Source organism: Hirsutella rhossiliensis (assembly GCF_020360975.1).
Source record: "Hirsutella rhossiliensis strain HR02 chromosome Unknown scaffold00005, whole genome shotgun sequence".
NCBI lineage: Eukaryota > Fungi > Ascomycota > Sordariomycetes > Hypocreales > Ophiocordycipitaceae > Hirsutella > Hirsutella rhossiliensis.
The window spans coordinates 227,134-247,469 of NW_025408671.1; the positions used below are offsets into that span (position 1 = coordinate 227,134).

Sequence of the window (20,336 nt, forward strand, 5' to 3'; positions counted from 1 at the left end):
ATGGATCAGCAGACTTCGACGTCTACAGTTACCGGTAGGTCCGGGCTCCCGCTCCGGACAAGCTGCCTGCTAACTCGATGCCAGTCGAGTATTTTGATCCTCACGATGTCTACAAGCTGCTGGCGCCCGGTCTAGTCCCTCGCCTGCCCCTCCGAAACCTTCATTGGCAGTCGCATGCCGGGCCGATCCGATCCATCGAGACCCTGCATGTCGAGCTGCTCCCCGGCGGATCCAGCTCCGACCCTGCACCCCCGCTTCGCGACGCCGAGAGACCGTCTCGCGACGACGGCTTCCAGAACCAGCCCGTCGGCGGCCAGTCAGGCTCCAGCGAGGCCGCACCCGCCCAGCCCGTGCCCGCGAAAACCCCCGGCAGCCAGCGTCGCCATCAGATCCCCGGCCTGCGCCGCACCCCCTACCTCAAGGTCCTTCTCGTGCGCTGCGATGACAACGACTCGTACAAGGCGTCGGTCCGGTTGGAGGTCCGCGAGTGGCTCAAGCTGCATACTCCGCCATCCGGCAGCTCCAAGAAGAGCAGCAACCAGGAGAAGCACGATGCCTTTGAGTGGCTCATCATCCACGTCGTCATCCCCAACACGGCCGCCGCCAACCAGCCGAGGAGTGGCAAGCTGTCCGACACGGGAACCCCGGAGAAGACGAGTGCCTCGTCGCGGTGGCGCACCGGCTCCTTGCCGCTCCTGGAGAAGCTACGCTCCGACTTCAACGCGTCCACCAAGGGCGCCTCGGACCGCGTGGCCCAGATCCGCATCGGCATCAACGATGTGCCCTACGACATACTCCCCCGCGTCGTACCCGCCGTGCCGTCGGGCTATATGGAAACCAAGCAGGATGCGGAGAACGCCTGGGGCGACCTGGTGGGAAAGTTTAAGACTCTCATTCTCTCCTCCTTTGATCGTCGAGTCACCCAGTACGAGGAAGACATCAAGGAGAAGGACGCCCAGCGCAGCCTACCGGGCTGGAACTTTTGCACCTTTTTCATCCTCAAAGAAGGGCTGGCGAGGGGCTTTGAGAGCGTCGGCCTGGTCGAGGATGCCCTGGTCGGCTACGATGAGCTCGGTGTGGGGCTCGACTCGGTTCTCGACGGACAGGCTCAGACGGGCTCGCCGGAGCGCCACGGGGGTGCGGTTCTGAGCTACACAGATGAGCTAAAGACGCTGGTACGCAAGGCTCTGGCCCCAACGTCTGATGACGGCGGCGATGTCGACGCAGAGGATTTCTCCGGGGCACCTCCCAGAAAAAACTCGCCCGACGACATCAGCATCAGTTCGACCAAGAAGGCGTATCGCGACAGGATACTAGAGAACAAGGTCTCGGTGTTTGACTTTCGATGCTACATCTTCTCTCGACAAATCTCGCTTCTCCTGCGCCTAGGCAACGCATCTTCGACGCGGGAGGAGTTGCTGGCTAAGCTCACGGCCCAGCACGAGTCCGTCTTGCGCGGAGTCGCGCCGCTTGCGCCGCCTATGTGCCATGACAACGAGCCCGAGAACCTCCAGATGCTGGCCGAAATATGTCGGAGGACGCTCGAGTTTATCCCCTTTATCTCGCAGGTTATGCGCCAAGACCTACTCCGCGGGCTTACGGCCGAGACGGGCTCGGAACCGAATTCCACCTCCCTCGATGCACGATGCCTAGATGCAGTAGACAACATTGTCTCGTCGTTTGCGTTCTCGGTCGCGCAGCAAATCCTGGCGCAGACGTCGACCCGGGCGCTTCCTATCCCCTCTACCGCTCTGCCCGGCAATGGTCAGGAACCTAAGGCGCTGATGCCAGAGCCAAAGACCATGATGCATCCGGCGCGCAGCACATCCCTCCGCGCCTCGGCCTCGCCGCGTCGGCCGCCGAGCCCAGGCGTCTTTCCTGGCCCCGGTCGACGGGCTAGCGTCCCGGACGGCGGGGCACAAAGCTCGCAGTTCCTCAAAGTCGGGATCGAAGAGCTGGCTGCTCGGAGGGCCGAGCTCTACATGCTCTCGAGGAGCGTGCTTGGGGGCCTGGGCAAGAGGCGGGGCTGGTCCGACGGCTGGGACGAGGCTCCGATGATTCACGAGCCGGGCGTAGACGAGATGGACGACGTTAGCCTTAATGACGGTGGCACCGCCGCCAATGACGCAAAAGATGACAATTCAGATGACGGTCTGGGCGCCGCTGCCTCGATGGTGGGGATCGAGAGTCACATACTGCGCGCCGCCATGGACGGCGCCGACGAGTTTTACCGGCTATATGAGATTCTGACCGACAAGGCCCTATGGCACCACACAGTGGCAGGCCACCAACACGCTGTCCAGTCCTGCAGGGCCGACCTGGCCGTTCTTAAGGTGCACATAAAGGAGTATAAGGTTGCCGCCGACTACTTTTGCGAAACAACGCTCTTCTTTGGAGGGGACGGCTGGTGCTCTCTGGAGCTTTCAATGCTCGCCATGTACGCCAGGTGCTTAAGCCAGCTGCAGTCCAAAGACGACTTTGTGCGTATCGCTCTCAAACTACTCACTAAAGCATGCGCAGAGAGGGCGCGACTCCAGGACAAGTCAGCACTGTTCCGAGGATCACGGGACACTAGCCACGCCGACAAGTCGCCGCTACATGCCATCACCGGCGAGCTGTTTAGTCTGGCAAAGACGCTCCCGAGCGAGGTTAAACTGCCGCTGGCGAGCGTCTTTACGAACATCCAGCTGGACGGGCCGCCTGTATACCACGACAGACGCGACGCCTGCTCTCTTTTAGTAGCATTGCACAGCTTGCTGCCTATAGACATAACGATCGATGCTGCCCAGCTAAAAGTGGCCAGCATCGATAGTGGACCGTGCAAAGAGCTTGCGTTTGAGAAGAATAGCTTATTCGTCTTGTCTCCTGGTAAGAACCACATCACCTTGGACTGCAACGTAAGTAGGAGATTCGACGTATAATATTAGCCAACAAGCTAACCAAAAGGGCAGTCTATTGTAAGTGGCAAGTTTATCATCAGTCACCTTGGCCTATTATCGAGCAAGTTGTATCTCTACTACGACCAGGACATAAGTCAGCCAAGGGAAGCGGCGGTCGTCTTTAAAGACCCGAAAGTGAGGCTATTCCAGCGCACCGGCGGTCTTGACGTGCGGGCGAGCGCGAGTAAGCATACGTGCCTAGACAAGAACAACGCGCTCGACTTTGAGCTCAGCACTGGGTGGAACGACTTGAAGAGTTGCGAGATCCGCGTACGGCCCGCCACCGGGGGACTACGACTGCTGACGACGGAGGCCAAGTTTGTAGACTCGTCGATGGGGTTTGCCAGGCCTCCCGAGTCCGGCGCATTCTTCCTGGGACCGATGACTGAGGGGACACGTGCGACGTTTCACTTTCCGTACTCTGTCGAGCAGGATGTCGCCAACGTGCTGGCCAAGCTCGAGGTGAAATATGTCACCCAGTCGGGCGAGGCTTTTTTCCTGGCCAAGGCGCTGACGATTCCCGTCTCCCTGGCCCTTGGCGTCAACGTGCAGGACGTCTTCAAGCACCACGCCCTGTTTTCGAGGTTCATTATTTCGACAGCGACGTCGAGCCCCATTTCCCTGCACAGGAGCGAGCTGCTGGACTCGGAGCTCTTTGAGTCTGCATTCGGCGTCCCCCCTCAAAGCGACATCACCGTGTTCCCGAAGCAGCCGGCAAGTCTGCTGTACCGGGTGAAGAGGAAGGCTGGGACAAAGACCGGGAAGCGGTCCGGTAGGACGATGTACCTGAAACTGCACTACAGCGTACTGCAGACCGTGGCCGAGGACGTCATCCGGGAGTCAATCGCAGAGGAGCTGGGACAGACACGACTGGAACAGTACTCGGGCCTGGTGGTGGAGCACGTGCTGAGGGAGGCGAGGAGGGGGCTCGAAGCGCATGACTTTGAGCGGGCCGCCCTGCTGGGGGAGATGACAACGGCCTTCCTGGACGGCATCGCATGGGAGAAGCGCTTCGCGGGGCTCGGGACCGTGCCCGGGTCGAGCGAGGCGGCAGCGGCCAAGCTGGGCGAGCTACTCTGCGCTTGGCAGCGGAAGAACCCGCGGATCGGCCTCGGCACGGGGACGCCGGGCGAGGCGTCATCGCTGCTGATTCCCGTGGAGATTCCATCCCTGTCGGTGGTGCACACGGCGGACATGCGGCTGCACCTACCGGAGCCGGGCCCCGTGCAGGTGGGCAGCGGGGGGGCGGCGACGGTGTGCGTGAACCAGATGGTGGCGGCGACGCTCCGTCTACGGTGGACGCGGGCATGGGACACGGAGACGGCGCAGCGCGACGAGCAGGCGTTTGGGTACGAGGTGGCGGCGCCGGCGGAGGCGTGGCTTCTGGGGGGGCGGCGCAAGGGGCGGTTCGTGATCCCGGGGTCGTCGGCGACGTCGTCGAGGGCGGAGACGGAGGCGGAGATTCCGCTGATGCTGGTGGCGCAGCGCGAGGGGTGGCTGCCGCTGCCGACGGTGGAGATTCGCGAGATGGTGGCGGGCGAGGCGAGCCAGGCGTGCGAGGTGGATTGGCGCAACGTGGGCGAGACGGTGCGGGCGGTCAAGGAGCGCAGGGGCGTCACGGTCAGCCTCGACGCGAGCGGGCCGGCCGGGGGGCCGCTGGTGCTCGAGAGCGAGGGCTTGCTCGGGGGGCAGGATGCGAGGATGGTGGCGTGAAGACGATGTGTCTCGGACGTCTCTCGCTGTTCGGCCTACTTTTGCGCCAAGCGGTGCCATCTAGCGAGGCCCGCGGCTCCCCACTTCCCTTTCCCCCCGGGGCTTGCGATGCCTCGCGCAAGGAATAGAATATTCCACGGCGCGCTATTGAGTGAGACAGGGGCAGCACGCGGCCGTGATGAACCAGGTGGACCGGCATCACGCCGCCGCCTCTTTCGATTGAGCATAAGCGGGCGCATAACCGCTCCTCTCTCTCCCTCACGCCCACTTCCAGACCCCAACTCCGCCTTCCATCCTAGCAATATTTGACCATCTCCCATGCGTAGCCTCCAATTGGCCGGGTTCCGGGACGAGGGAGGAAACAGACAAATGCGCGTGTAACCAAAGAGGGAAAGGCAAGAGGTGGAAGCAGAAGCAAAAGCAGAAGCACAACAAGAGGATGAGGGAGACGGAGAGACCCTTGGATCGATAGTCCCCCTCCTCTTTCGCTAGTCTAGCCTCAATCCCCCTTTGCTTCCTTTTCCCTCCCCTCCGCAGCCAACTGCTCTTAAATATGTACCTACCGGGGGGGGGAACATGGCAGCTCTTCCTCCCCAATTGGCTGTGGGCGTACGGAGTACGGACCCCAAAAAAAATGAAGCAAAACCCTCGTTTTATTTCCTTACCATTTTCTCGGGTCTTGGACAGACCCAGCCATTTGGAAAGGGAGGGGTGGTGTCTTCTTATTTCCTGTCCTAGATTTTTTGTTTGCATGATTTCTCGCCGGCGGCGGGGAACCCTCTCGCTCCCATCGTGCCTCCCTCCACATGAGCTTCAAATCGCAAAAGCACGCGAGCAGGGGCGACAACCTGATAGAGTACCTCATGTCCTGCGGATATTTCCCATGTCAAGATTCATGACCAGTTTCCCAGGATGCTCCCTGGATAGCCCGACGCGCCGGCTCCGTGCCTGTGCACAAGGGCCCAGGCCGACATCCAGGGACCTCGGCAGGGAGACGCTGTACGAGGCCAGAAAACTGCAACCCAGCCTCCCACAATGCCTCTCGACATGCTGTTCCCTTGATGCACCGTCAAGTATCCCCTGGCGGGTCAAGCGTTCGGTGGTTGAATGCTTCATTCAGTGACTGTCTGGATGCTTTTTGGGGCCCCCGACTCTGCCATTTTGCCCCCTTCTACCATGCCTGTCCACGTTAAATCGTCTAGCTGTCCGACTCGGAATATCAGACCAAAAGGCTGACGGAAGGAAAAAGAAACGAAAAATGCCAAATTAGGGGCCACCCTGTACCCTGATCCAATCAACGCCAGATACTATGCGTGCACCGACATGTGGCGTCGCCGACGCCATGGGCTTGAAACAATGCATGGCCCAAGGCCAACAAAGGGGTCTCTGATGCTTCCGAGATGACGGACCTCCGAAAAAAGTAAACACAATACGTGTGAAGTGGGCGTGCGCCGTGGTGCGTCTCCGGATTTGTCCTCGCGTTGGAACCGCGCAAATGAAATGCAAACAAACGAAGCGGCCGTCAGAATTGCGAGTAAAGTACAATGAACGCCCGCTTGTCGCGTGTCGAGAAGCCGAGCTGGCCGCCCTTGCTCCATGGCGAGTAGAAAATAATTATCCGAGCTTGCAAGACATTCGCGTCCGGCGTTTGGATATCATGTAGTTTTCGGATTAATGCAAGTTGAGGACCATGTCTGGCGTGAGGTTAGCTAGGCATCGTGGACTGGCCGCCGTCGGCTGACAGTCAAAACACGCGCCGCTTTCAACGTCTCGCAAGCCGTTCTGGACATCATGGGTATCGTTGGTAAAACATTTGTCGTCTTTGTGTTGTGACACGTAGGCACCGCGTGAGCGCCGCATCGGGTCTGTCCAGCTCATTTGCGGCCTCTGCTGCCGGACGCGGTGATTTTGCTCGTGCTCATGAGGTCGCCAATGTACTTTTGCAGAAACTTGTTGTTGTTGTCGAGCTTGTCGTGTTCTTCGCGAACGGCCTCGATTCGGTTGAAGATGTTCAGGAGGGAGTCCTGCAGGGCTTTTGCGTGTCTGGCGAGGTCAGCATGCGGCACGTCCTATGAGCCAAGGAGGCGTACCGGTGCAGCTCTTCCCTGGCGGCCTTGCCCATCTTGTCAATGTCCTCGCTTGTCCTGCGGGGGCTCATGGCCCTGACGTCATCCGGGCCAAAATGAGACTCGACGGGGCCGACATCGAAGCTGTCGCGCGTCACAACCATGGGGCCGCTGCTGTTGCGAGTGTGGAGGGGCGGGCGTGTAGGGACGGGCTGATGGAGGGCGGGCTCGTTGGTGTCGGATGGAGTGGACGACGAGGACGAGTCGGATCGCTCCATGTTGCTGGAGTTTGCGTTAGAGCCGACGGACCGGGAGTCGTGATGGTCGGACATGGCGCTTTCCGACGAGGTGATGAGGAAGAGGAAGAGGAGAGGTGAGGGAGGGGAGGAAAATACGTGGACAGAGGGTTGGTGCCTCTGGTGGTGGAGTCGGAAAATTAACTTGAACGGGGGGGTCAAGACGAGGTGGGCAAAAGGGTCCCGATGTGGCCCGTCGAGGTGGAGAGTCGTCACCAGCCACGAGCAAGCTGCACGAGCCTAGCCGGGGCCGGAAGGAGCAGAAGCGGCGGGGGGGATTTATCGAGTTGCTGCACGCTGAAATGAAGCTGAAATGAAAAGGGGAAAAGGAAGAGGGGATTGCGAAGTGGGAGGAAGAGGAGGGGGAGTGGATGGTGTTTGTTGTACAGTGATCGAGAAAGAGGGAGGGCAGAAAGAAAAGGGCAGTTGGGATATCAAGGACCGGACGCCGTACAGTGTCAGTGCTGGCTACAGCGGCTACAGCGAGGTACCTGCTGTTGGTGGGGTGCCGAGGCGTGCTATGACGGCACCGGGAGCCAGGGTGGTATGCAGGGTGCTTGTACAGTGTACTTTGGTCCGCTACGGCGACGAGAAAGAGATTAAGATGAGCTGCCACGCCACGCCAGTGCGCACTACTGCTAGTAAGTACCTGTAAGTAGTACCTTACCTATGCTGTACCCGTTGCCGGGGTCCGGGCCGCCTGTACAGTACGTGCAGCACTGGCAGCTCCAGAGGCGTCCGTGGGCAGCACACCTGTAATGACTCGGTTAGAGCATGTGCCAACATACTTACGGATACAGACAGTACTACGGTACAGACACCGTCCGTCTTGCTCTTCCACTTCTAGTGGCGGGCTTCACGGCGCTGCCACCCAACAAAACCTTGCTCATGAGCCATGGCGGGAGGTGCCGTGACGGACATTGTGGAGAAACAGCCCTCTCCCCCCCACCACCACCATTGAGCCATTGTCGCAATGTCGCCGGCCGACAATGGGGACAAGACGATTTGAAAAATGCTCTCCAAGACCAATGCTTGGTGGAGGCCAAGGGCCCCTCGTCGAGGAGCCGCAGCTCGGGTTGTTGCAGCGGCAAAGGCCGGCGCTGCAAAGAGGTTTCCCCTCCCCACATGCCGACCGCCTGAATCCCCAGCAGCGGCGTCGAGTTTTGGGAATGAAAGGGGCAGGCACGTGCCTGGGAACCGCTCGGTGCCTGCATGTTGTTGTGCGCGCGCCCTCTGCTGGACGGGGGGCAACCCTTCGTATTTGGAGAGACTGCGCCGTACTGCACAGGCGGGCACGCTCTACCCCGTACTGTGCTGTACAGTATCCGTACATAGGTACAATGTGCCATGCACTGGCACAGCCAATGGCGTCACCGGCGCCATGTCGCCTGTCGGGACCCTTGATTTCGTTCTCCTTGCACGCACTGTGCCTGCAGTGGATACACGCGAGATAGCATATGGCCGAATCGGGCAACCTGGCCGGTCCGACAGGAGTAATCAAACATACACTCCTGATTTTCAAACATACACTCCCGACCTAAGCCCCATTTGGAAGAAGACCCCGCCACCAAAATTTGGCGCGCGCTTTCCCAACGCCCTGGCTTGCCGTGACCATCGCCGCCGCCCACCCGCCCAGCCACCTGCCTTTTTGGCCGCCATCTGCATTTTCGCAATCATCAACAATTGAAGCTATCACCACTTGACTCAACACAACAGCAACGCCGCCGCCGCCTACCGCAATAGTCACGTCTAGTCAATCGTCCCGATGAATTCGACCGAAAGCAATACCAACAGTAGCACCGAGGCTATCACGGAGATGTCTTTCGATACGTATGATGAGGCGCTTGAAACACTCAAAGCTACGCAAGAGCTCCTTGGCTACGTCGTAGTCGTTGCAAATAGCAAGAATACCGGCAAGCCTAGGCGCAAGGAAGCCAATATCCGCTGTGAATACAGTGGTCAGTATAGGCCCTGGGACGAGGCAGAGGGTATATACAAGACGTCATCCAAGAAGTCGGGATGTGACTTTCGCTGTTACATCCGCTTCTACCGACGTTGCAATGCATTCAAAGTCACCATCAAGCACGGCTCTCATAACCACGAACCTCTATTTGAGCCAATTGCTAACCCCATCGTCCGTCAACGAAGCCAACGCAAATTCGGCATCGAGCGTCTTCATAGCCTCGTCGAGGGCTTAGCAAGAACGTCAATAACAAGAGCAGGGATATCGTGGATGCTATCCGACAGGAATATCCTGAGCTCCTTATTACCGATTCTGATATACACTTCATCCAGCTGCAACTTCGTGCCTTCCGTTACGGCGCCTCTACATCTACACAAGCCTTCCTCGATGTACTCAAAGATGCTAAAGCAAAGGGGAAATCAGCTACTATGCAGTTGACCGTGGCCTAATGGGAAGGTTTGGAGGTTTTTCTGGACATACGATGACTGTATTGCTGACTGGAAGCGTAACCCGAGCTCCTTATCATGGATAATACGTATAAGGTCAACCGCTTTAACATGCCGCTTCTACAGATCATTGGCACAACAGGGCTACACAAGAGCTTCAGTGTAGGCTTTGGCCTCACTGCCAAGGAAGACGAAGGCGCGTTCCAATGGATCCTCTCACAGTTGCGTGAGGCTGGTCGGCAGGCTGATATTCCGGACCCGGGCGTTGTGATTACCGACTTTGATACCGCCCTGAAGAACGCCCTTGACTCTATCTTCCCATCAACGCAACAACAAGTGTGCGTTTGGCATATGATGAAGAACGTGATCCTTCACATCAAGAAGAAGTGGGAAGGATCCCTCGATGGCACCGAGATTGGCGGAGATAGGCCAGAACAGGAGACTCGCCTCGCTGCAGCAGCCGCTCTCGACGACCCTATACAGGCAGATAATGCCATTGACGAGGACCGACCTATCGACCGTGCCACTGATTACCAGATTCAACATGCCTCACAACTGGCAGATCAGTGCGTTGAGCAACAAGATGATCGTGAAGATGACGATGGAAACCCAATACTACCCCGGCTCCAAGGCGGACTTTTGAGCACACAGCTGACGGTATCCGTGATGCCTGGGTTTCAGTCTTTAGGGCTCGCACGGCTGAGGAGTGCAGAGATCAGTGGGATCTACTCTGTATAGAGTTTTCGGATCAGCCAGGTAACCCTAGCCCTAACTACCCTCCTACTCTAACCTTTTACTAAATAGCTCCTCTTATAGCTCTCGTTAATTACCTCCGTACAACCTACTGGCCATGGCGTGCCCAGTTTTCCACCTACGCTATCCAACAGTACCGAAATTATAACATTACGGTAACTTCCCGTGTGGAGAGCACACATCACGAGTTGAAGTCACGATTACGCAACCGCTTCATTGACCTCCATCAGCTACAAGAGCACATCAGAGGGCTCGTTACCCATCGGCAAAAGAAGCATCGCGAGAAGCTTCAATCCGAGTTTGCAAGAGCTAGAGTTGAATGGGCCAAGCAGACGATTATGAAGTCACTGCACCGAAAAATTGGCTGGCAGCCGATGAAACAGATCTTCAGGCAAGTTAGGCTAGCCCGGCTGAGCTTGCCGATAATCGAGGCATGCCTACGATTTGTACGGGTGCTTTCACGATGCAATGGGGGCTGCCCTGCCGGCATACAATCCGCGATTTGATCCAGGCTGACGCGGCCGCCCTTATACCATTGCATCTTATTGATAACCACTGGCGGGTTTACGGCGTGACTGTAAGTATCTTGCTCCAGCCATAAGTACTATACTAATTTACTAGCAGCCTGAACAACAGCAATATATCGATGCAGACCACGAAGCCGATCCTGACGTTGTCCAGCCTCGCCGGCGTGGAAACAGTAGACGCGAGGTATCCTCCACTAGAGGCATCTACGGGCCGGATCCTTAGTGCTTGGGAGCAAGAGGAGCATAGAGCCAACCCAGAGCTCGTATCACGGCCACCAGAGACGCAAAAGAAGAAGAGGAAGGGCACAGGCACCACTATCATGAACAAGAGGTCGAATACACTTGCTTCCGTGAGCAGCCGGGTTGACGATCTTGCCCAGCAGATCGGTGATTTCATCAAGTCACAAGCAGCAGCAACGCCGGTGCTGTTATCACAGGTGCCCTCACTTCCACAGGTGCCGCTGGTGTCACAGGGATACCAAACGACGATGCCCTCACTTCCACAGCCGGCGCCGCCGTCACAGGGATACTATGTGATGCCACCGCCTACACCAATTGTGCCTGTATACGTACAGGCGCCGGCGCCGTCACAGTGGCAGAACCGCCTCCTCGTCACAGGCACATCACGACGGCTTCATGTGGGCACAGCCGCCGGCACAGTCTCACGAGACGGCTACGGAGCATTTCCAGCAGCTAGGGGATCAGAGGACACGGCACCATACAAAACTAGCAGGCAGGCCGGTCACAAATTCGTTCCTTACGTGCCTCGCCCTCCGCCGCGTCGGACGGATCCTTCCTCACAGTCACAGTCACAGTCACAGAGGTAGGCAAAGACCTTCCGCCATTATATGCATATTGTATATATATCGGAAGATCGATCGGGCCGGGCTTATTGATAGCTTCAATTGAATGACTCTAAGGGATGCATCTTCCGGCGTTGGTAATAATTGCAGATAGAATCCATATATGTCAGACAATAGTGTCCCACACCTCGCACGTGACAGCGGTTGATCTTTGTGGCATCAGTCAATTGATGAGAATTATCTAAAGAACAAAGGAAAGGAAAAGAATTGGATGCACACATTCGTGCAACAATATATACCCCGATCATTGCGGCGAAGCCTGGCGCAGCAGTGGCAGTGATCGAGCATAAGGTTTCAGGAACTGACACGGGCGTGATATGCGACAATATATCTAGGCAGGCAGCCGCGGCAGCGGCGTTGGGAAAGCGCGCGCCAAATTTTGGTGGCGGGGTCTTCTTCCAAATGGGGCTTAGGTCGGGAGTGTATGTTTGAAAATCTGGAGTGTATGTTTGATTACTCGTCCGACAGCGCCCAAGGTTTGCAGCTGCTCTTGCTGATCATGTCATTCTTGCCGCTCAGAGTTTTCCCCTCATGTCCAATGACGCCTTGTAGCTGTACTCGCGCCCACACCAGCCTCCTGCACGCCCCCGACGTCGCTGGTACAAGAGGTGGCTGCCCAAGGCCGTAGCGTCATGCACCGGCAGTGGGGCGGTCCCCTTGTCATCGACTTCATTCCTCTCTCCGTCCAGGCGGACCCCAAGCACAGGCCCCGAGCAGGCCCCGAGCAGCAGCCGCCTTTGGGCACACGGCGAGGAACCAAACAGCCCTCACCACCACGCAAAAGCCTCCCGGCAACAGGCGCGCAACCGCCACGTCTCACCTCTCAACCCCGAGAGGTCCTGCGGCCAAAACGACGAGACGGGGGTTCGCTTGCACCGCATGGCGCCTCATGTGCCCAACACGCCGTGCCTCGAGCCTCTCGAATCCTGCCAGCAAGTGGGTTGACAAGTTAGGGGACAGACAAAGCAAACCAAAACCCAACGTCAAAGGAGCTTAGCCATTGGCTGACCAGCGGCGATCCATGACATCAGGCTGTGTGGGAAAACACGACGGAGAAAAAAGGGGCCCTCAACGGCTTGCCTGTCCAACGATGCCGAAGCATATCACCAGCTTGCCCAGCCGCCAATGGCATGAAGAAGCCGATCCTTTCGCCCCCATTCGTGTGTGCACGGGACAGGCAACATTGACGACAATGGGCGTCGAGGTACATGTGCCACCTAGCCGCCGGCCACTCACACCCCTTTCCGGGCCTCGGCTGCACTCGTTGAGACTCACGGCCGTGTCTTTGCCTTCCCCCTACACATGACTGATACGCGGCACGGCAGAGGCTAATGATCGTCGCCGCAGACTGGACGGCGGCTGGCCAACGACGAGCACAAAGGCGTCTTTCTCCGACGCGGCTGCACATGCCCCAGGCAGAAACAGCACCAGGGCTTGCCTTTTGATGCCCATTCAGTCACTGGCTGGCTTGCGCACTGCCACACGCGGCGGGCACTGTGCCTCGACCAACACACATACATACGTCATGCCTGGCCTCGCTTGTTCTGCTCACAAGGCGGCTCGCGCCCCGTCTCCCGTGAGTGCCACAGGGTCGGCAGCCCGCAGTCCAAGCCCTTCGATTGGCCTTCTAGATGGCCCGTGACCGCTGTTGAGCCATCTGGCGGCTCCGGGCTTTTGTCCAGAGTCTGTCGCTGCTGCTCAAGTCGTGCCCGGTGTAATTATTTACATACATACATAAGTGGTACGGAGAGTAACACCACGACGGCCGTTAGGCCAGGTGCTCGCTCACTGGCCTTTCTCCGGCTGCCTGTGTCACCTACCGCCGCGCCCAGTGCTACGCCGGCTAGGGAAGGACGAGGGCCATCTCGACATGGACGGGCCGATGGGGAAAGAGGCGTCGCAAAGCTCAACCGGCGAGCAAGTATCGGTACCAAGCGGTGCTGTCCTTGGTCGCCCTTGATTCCCAGTGGCCTGATTGTGACAGTAGCCAGCAGCCAAGTCTCCTCGCTACTGCACTTTAAACCCTAGGGGTAGACGGACACGCTTCCAGCACTGTATGCTGTAGTTGCAAAAGGCCCAGGGCCGCCGAGCAGAGTGGTAGTTTCCTCTGGCGTTGTCCCTTGTTTGAATGTACAGTACGTCCTGCACCGCGCGCTTCCCAGGCTCGTCACGCGTGCCTACGTCTGCCGTCTCTATACAGTACATGTAGCACTTGTTTATAGCCGCAGGGCCAGCAGCGACGTGCTGGCCCCCCTCCTCTCTTCTGCCTGCACACCGAGAAGGCATAGGATGGGATGGTAGGTATTCCAAAGCAGGAGGGGTCGTCTTTGGGCCACCATCTTCATCGTCTTCTCTACTGTACCGTCCTCCCAACCGCCCCTCCTTTTCCTGTCGTCTCCCAGCTCCGATAAAGTACTGCGGATACCGTAAGCAAAGATGATGACGATGACGGTGATGATGAAGATCAAAAAGACGATCCAGGCTGAGGACGAGGCATCCGAAACAGAACCTGCTTGGCCAATGTCCTGATGCGCGGCCCAGGCGTTTCACCGACACTTCACTTGGATCCTGATGGACGCATGTACATACACACACACACACACACACACACTTTTTTTTTTCACTCACACCTCCTCGCTCACTCGCTCGCACACGAGGCACACGCACACACGCAGGAGATGTCTACTGTGTGTTGGCTATGTGGCCGAGATCGACGGGGAGGGGGACCGGGTGAGGCGCTTCGGTGCTGACACAACACCACACAACACCACACAACACCACACAACACACACACACACACACAGGGTCCCCTGCGCCTGAGATGAGAGAGAGAGAGGGGTCCGCCGTCTGTCTTCGAGGGCAAAAGTCCTTCTTCGCCATGTCGCCCACAACCCGAAATGCGCCGTGGCCGCATCCACTCTCCCGGATGCCCATCACCCTTTGGAGCGCCCACCTTATTTTCTACAGTACGCACATACTGTCCATACCCAGCATATTCGTACCTGCTACTACTCCGTAAATCCCATAGTAATCACAGTTCATCAGTTGAAACAGCGCGTCTCCGTGACTCGGCCACATGCCGGGGGGATCGGCGTGCCGACGCATCAGCAAAGGAAAAACACACGCAACAGATCATCACGACGATCAGCGAGACAACAAGGAAGGAAAGAAGCAGACACCAAGAAAAGGAGAAGATGGGATGATGAGCGCGCGCCAACAAGAGGCGGCACTGGCCCCTGTTTTGCCAACTCCACCAGAACTCACTCTTCTCCGACAACGTTGTCTTTGCTTCCCCTTTACCTGCTTACTTTCTTTCTCTCGGCCCGGCGGCTTGTGCCTCGAATCTCATATTCCCATCGTGTACATTACTCCCTGACTCCTCACCTCGTGTCCCACCCCCCCCCCCCCCGGATCTCGCTTCCCCCTTTCTTCTTTCATCACCACCCCACAGCGCCAGAGTCATGGCGCCGAGACGTGAGCTGATGCGCGACAGGGAGAGCACAGAACGAGCACCTGTGGGCCAACTCGCCGCTGCTCGCCTCCTTGTTTCCAACCTCGACCCGGCACCGACAAGGCGCAAGGCCACGCCTCGGCATACCGTCACACTGCCGGGCAGCCAGGGCGCAGGGCAGTAAGCAACCCACAGGACATGGCCGAGTGATCGGCCCCCCCAATGCAGGCGCCGCTGGGAGAGGAGCACGATGATGCAATGGCCTGGAATCCGGGTCCTAGAGGACGAGAAGGAATCATCGAGCCTGACGGCGAGTCCATCCGTTGCAAGCGGTGCACCTCAAATCAGGCAACAAGGCTGGGCTAGGACATCGGATGGGGGACTGCAGCGGAAAATGGCAACACGCGTGCAACGAAGCTTTGTCAACCCAGTCGATTCCCTCCCGCCCAGCAGCCCGGCCATGCCCAGACGCACCGCCATCAAGCATCTTCAATCGTAAACTTGACAAGCACCGTGCAACCCGTCTCTCCCCCCTTCATGTCCATCATATTGATCATAGTCCAGCCAGGCTCCGCGTATAGGAGGCGCACCGCCGCCGCGGCAATCATGGGGTTCTTGGCCCACGCGTCGTCACTCTTGATGAGCATGCGCAAAAATACGAGCTCATTCTCCTCGTACACCCACTCGAGCGTCTCGTCCCAGACCGGATCGATGGCTGGGGGATTTTCGCCCCTGTGCAGCATGCCCAGCCTGTGGTGTTTGTAGGGCGACGTCTTGCGCTTGAACGTGTCGCCCTCGATGGGGCAAGGACTGTAGAGATTGCACGTCAGGTAGGGCTTGATTGAGTCGGCCTCCCGGTCCTCGTGCAGCGGAATACCCGTGGCCCCCGCGGCGTGCAGGCGAAGCCTCTTCATCCGACCCGTGCCGAGCTTGCCGTTGCCGCCTGCGCGAAGGGCGGCGGGCTTGAGAACATAGCCGTCGGAGCCGCTGAAGAGGGCGTCGTTGAGCTGGTTGCTCGTGCCAAAGGATTGCCAGTTGAGGGCGCAGATCTGGGCGCCGATACCCCAAAAGGCCACGGGCTTGAGATTTGAGGACGAGATGCGGGTTCCCTTGGGATAGACCCGCATCAGGTGGTGGGCGTTGTGCTTTGCGATGGCCGCGGCGTTGGCCGGTAGATGTTTCGATAGCCCGGACTCGGAGACGTTGATGAGGTGGTGATGCGGCCCGTTGAGCAGTCCCGCTACGTCGTACCAAGAATTGTCAGTCGGTTTTATGGACTGGGCGTAGACCCCGAGCTCAGCAAGCTCCGGCATGATGACGCTGCACGGTACGGGCTTGTCGCCTTTCTTGTCTCGTGCTGCATCGCCAGTGGCCCCTTCTTCCTCGGCGCTGGATGAGTCGTCGGAGAAAGAGTCGCTGTAGTTGGCTTCGCCGGGAATGTGATACTCGACAATGACTGTGATGCGCGGGCCAAGCTCCGCCAGGGTGACATGCTCACCCGAGCCCTCTTGTTCGCGGTGGCCTTCCCGACGGACCGCTTCGCTGAGTAGACGGTCGCCAAAGACATCCTTCATGATCTGAACGAGGCGCAGCTGGCCGTGGTCTTCGCAGTGATTCTCCAAGGATAGCAGGATGGGAGCCACGGGGTAATCGGGGTCGCGTGAGGCCAGGTCGATTTCCTCGTCAAAAGCCTGGCGGATCGTTTCGCAAACGGCCCGAAACGGAATGTGGGAGACGAAAGTGTAGCCATGGGTGACCTTGGGCTCGTCCGGGTCGTTGCTGTTGTCCCAGGCATCAATCTCGACGCACCGGGATCCCATCCTGAGGGCAGTCTCGTATGCCTTGGCCGACGACGTGCCGTAGAGCTGGTGTGCCATCAAGTACGTGTTATGACTGGAGCTGATGAAGTATTCCGGTAGGGGGTGAGAGCGGACGAGCAAGTGGTCTGGCACGGTAAAAGACGTTTTGCCGAGCATTTTGCGCAGAACCTCACATTGGTCACGCGCGTCTGAGCTCACATCGTCGTCTGACATGACGCCGTGCTTGGCAAGGAAGGTTTGAAGGGCATGGCTGACCCTTAGTGGCTCCTCGTCCTGCTCGGTGCGGCGGTTAGAGCGGCCGCCTCCGCCGACGCTGTCGACGCCGAACTCCTCGCCTCTGTCGTCGTCCTCTTCGCTTGCAGAATTCGAAAACGGGTTCAAGGTTGCCATACGCGACGAAATTTCGGCCATTGTTGCTTGGAGGCGAGGCGCAGGGCACGGGGATGAGTGGACGCTGCGAGGCTGTGTCGAGAGTGAGGGTGCTTAGGTCTGCCTGGGCACGTGGTGTATGCGCGACCTCTTGCTATGACAGAGGCGTTGTCGAGTAAAGGTCGAGAGCGTGCGATGCAAGCGTCGACGCGATGGCTGCAGCAACGAGAGGCGAGAGTACGAGACGGTGAAGATGATGTCGAGGAACGGCCGAGATGGCGGAGCGGGAGTGCGTCATGTGTGTGGGTGGGGTCGCCTGGAAGCATCGCCACACTCTGACCGGCTTCTAACTCAAAACGAAACCCGAGGGCGGATGCTGGCGCTTGTCGGGGCCATGGCGGTGGCGCAGTTGGTTTTGGGGGCTCTCTGGTGACGGGAAGCCTTGTGTCGCGACATTGTTGGCGACGGTTTCGCGCAACGGATGAAGGCCTCTCGACATGACGGGACGCATTTGACAAGCCGAGTCCAAGGCAATCGTATGTCGGGCACCTTTGAAGGAGAGGGCGGGAGGGGAAACGAGGAGCAAGCGAGAGCAGTCGACGAGGAAAGAGACGAGGGCGGAACGGCGTCGGCTCCGGTCCCGTGACCTGGGACAAGGTCTCCAGCACAGGGCTTGCGCACGTGATGATGCCACAGGCTGACGAGAGACATGAAAGATGAGCGTTGCTGTACGAATTATGTACGGTATGTACATACATACAGTATTTGCGCACGCTTCAGCACATTTCCAATGCTGACGGCATCCTGCAGGAACCGAGAGCCGCAGCTCGGTGACAGCCAGGGAGCGACGATGATTGGGCGAGAGCACGGCGCAGCGCATGTCCAAGACCAGGGGACCAGGCTCTGGAAAGAGCACTGCGTTGAGATCATCCATCAATTGTTGCTGAACTGGAGTGAGTACATGCATGTGCGTCGCAGTTGCGGGCACCTGTAGAGCCGTTTAACTAACTACCTGTTTTAGTACGAACCGACATCGTCTTTGCCAAAGCTGAATTGTGGCTTCAATTCCACTTGCTTCGCCTAGTCTTACATAATCACAGCGGCCCGTCCACTCAGCCACTCTGCCGCCCCACGTGCCAGAGTCATGTGACTCCAGCTTCCCACCACCCACCTTTTGTCGTTTCTATTTTTTCCCACTCGCCCTGCTCTCTCCTCCTTTCTCCCTCATTCAAAATATTGAACAACGCAAAACAAACGTCCATGTTCCCCAACTCCCCAGTTCCGGCTTGAGGCGCGCGTCCCACGGGGTGCAAGCGCCCACGACGGCCGGGCTCGCCGGGTGCGGGAACCCAGGACGGAGAAGGATGAGGGAGCCCCCTCTGCGCGCAATCTTGGGTGCGGTGCTTCCCGGGCCTCTTGTGCCGTCGTGGGGAGGATCGCAATGATTGAACGTACATGCCATGATGCCGTCCGTCGTGAACCGCTGTCGTCGGCAGTCTCCGCTCGCGCCACCGCACGTCATGCTCTGGACCAAGGGGTCAGTCTTGTGCACCAAGGTTTGATTCACCATCGTCTTCATCAATTGACTTTCGCTTCCTTCCTGATATACTATGGTTACAAGCATACGTCCTTCGTACATCCATGCACGTTTCGGCAACGGGCCCGTGATCCCGTGCCCTGCAGTCGCATTGCCGTCCTGCCCTAGCGCCCCATTGTCCGTGATTACCCAGGGTATAAAAACGCGCTGCGAGGCCTCGAAGAGCCCTGAGCTCGCCATGTCGTTATGGCAAGAGGGTCGCCAGCTTGCGGCGAAAAGAAGTATAAAGCATGAGCATCATGCATCAGTGGTCGTGGCAGGCGTGGCTCGCGTAATCCGACTTCCCGAGTCGTCGTTTGCGGTTGGTCTCTCCCTCCTGAGGATCAAGACAATAAACAGATAAATGAAACGGACTTGGCCGCAGAAGCAATTTCCTTCGGCCGCCGGACTAGGAAGAAAAACGTCGGGTCTCATCACCACCGCACGCCCGTTCGCAAACTTGTGAGTGTGTGTAGTGGCACGGTGCTGGGCACTCCGGATCGACAAGCTGCTGTCGATGGCGTGAACGGGCTCGAGGACGCCGTCTATTCGAGTGAGGATGTGATTCTGCGCGCGACGGCCTGGATGGCGTCGACGTCTCGCTTGGACGCCTTACACCGATCCTCAGGGCGGAGGCATCCAGCCTCATGCGTGTCCACGAATGTTGTCGGATCCCCGTTCAGGCCCGCCGCCTTGAGCACGACTTCCGCAGCCTGCTTGGCCCTCCAGCACAAGTTTCCGGGATACCAGCAGCTTGTGGCGTCAGTCTCGTGTTTCTTCTTGCCCTCGCCGACGCTCGAAAGATCCCGCTTCCAGCACAACCAGCCGCGTCTCCGACACCATGGCTGAGGGGCAGCCTCGCGTTTGTCCCTGGTGCCTCCCTCGCTAGACTTGGTCTCAAGCCCTATACCCAGTTGTTTGAGAAACTCTTCTGGGTCGTCAGCCTTCAGGGCCATCAAGGTTGCAAGTTCGCTGATGCCTCTTTTGGCCGTCTCGGCGGCCGCGCTTTCAACGCTGCTGGGCTCGTCACGCGCCTCCAAGAGGGCGTCGACGGCCCCTTCGACCCTTAGGCAGGTCAACTTCTGGTCACTGCAAGAGACACTGCCTGCAGAATGCGGTGCGGCCAGGGCGCCGACGGTGAACATTGCCATGGCGGCGGCGGCGAACTTCATTTCGGCTGTTGGATCAGAGGCCAGCCAGCCCGTCAATGGATTTTGATCAGGATAAGAATATAGTCGTGCTTAAGGGATCGGGTTTGGACAAAGCGATGATTGCCGATGGAGACTCTGAGAGTACCACGATCTTGTGGCAGCATCAAGAGACTTCTTATCAACCTCAAAGGAGATGAGCACCGTGCCAGGTACAGACAGCTCGAGAGTCGAAGCCTTGACCAAGCTGAAAGCCGTGGGTGCGCCATCGTCGGCTGTTTGTCCTATTGACAGAGGTGTCAATAAGCCATTACCCCGGGCTGAGGGGACGGGGTCGGCCGAGGTCGCCACGTCTGCACACCACACTCAACAATCTTCTTTGTCCTGATCCGGGGTCCATAGGGCC

General features: G+C 58.3%; 5 protein-coding genes across 5 annotated transcripts; 2 read left to right on the forward strand and 3 right to left on the reverse strand.

Moving 5' to 3' along the window:
• On the forward strand, nucleotides 1–4,652 carry HRG_05216 (trafficking protein particle complex subunit 10, TRAPPC10 domain-containing protein; the record flags this gene model as incomplete). The annotated part of the gene is made up of 4 exons (XM_044863687.1): nucleotides 1–34; nucleotides 85–779; nucleotides 846–2,897; nucleotides 2,952–4,652. The coding sequence occupies 4 exons, from the start codon at nucleotides 1–3 to the stop codon at nucleotides 4,650–4,652; spliced, it is 4,482 nt and encodes a 1,493-aa protein (XP_044720219.1).
• A 1,874-nt stretch (nucleotides 4,653–6,526) lies between these two features.
• On the reverse strand, nucleotides 6,527–7,050 carry HRG_05217 (putative coiled-coil protein; the record flags this gene model as incomplete). Its single annotated transcript, XM_044863688.1, has 2 exons — nucleotides 6,527–6,695; nucleotides 6,743–7,050. The coding sequence occupies 2 exons, from the start codon at nucleotides 7,048–7,050 to the stop codon at nucleotides 6,527–6,529; spliced, it is 477 nt and encodes a 158-aa protein (XP_044720220.1).
• Nucleotides 7,051–9,501: 2,451 nt separating this feature from the next.
• HRG_05218 (MULE transposase domain-containing protein) lies at nucleotides 9,502–10,249 on the forward strand (the record flags this gene model as incomplete). The annotated part of the gene is made up of 4 exons (XM_044863689.1): nucleotides 9,502–9,989; nucleotides 10,055–10,080; nucleotides 10,143–10,179; nucleotides 10,240–10,249. 4 exons carry the CDS (start codon nucleotides 9,502–9,504, stop codon nucleotides 10,247–10,249), a joined length of 561 nt encoding a protein of 186 aa, XP_044720221.1.
• Nucleotides 10,250–15,496: 5,247 nt separating this feature from the next.
• On the reverse strand, nucleotides 15,497–17,248 carry HRG_05219 (phosphatidylinositol-specific phospholipase c, X domain-containing protein; the record flags this gene model as incomplete). The annotated part of the gene is made up of 1 exon (XM_044863690.1): nucleotides 15,497–17,248. One exon carries the CDS (start codon nucleotides 17,246–17,248, stop codon nucleotides 15,497–15,499), a length of 1,752 nt encoding a protein of 583 aa, XP_044720222.1.
• Nucleotides 17,249–19,327: 2,079 nt separating this feature from the next.
• On the reverse strand, nucleotides 19,328–19,954 carry HRG_05220 (uncharacterized protein; the record flags this gene model as incomplete). Its single annotated transcript, XM_044863691.1, has 1 exon — nucleotides 19,328–19,954. One exon carries the CDS (start codon nucleotides 19,952–19,954, stop codon nucleotides 19,328–19,330), a length of 627 nt encoding a protein of 208 aa, XP_044720223.1.
• Nucleotides 19,955–20,336: the final 382 nt, after the last annotated feature.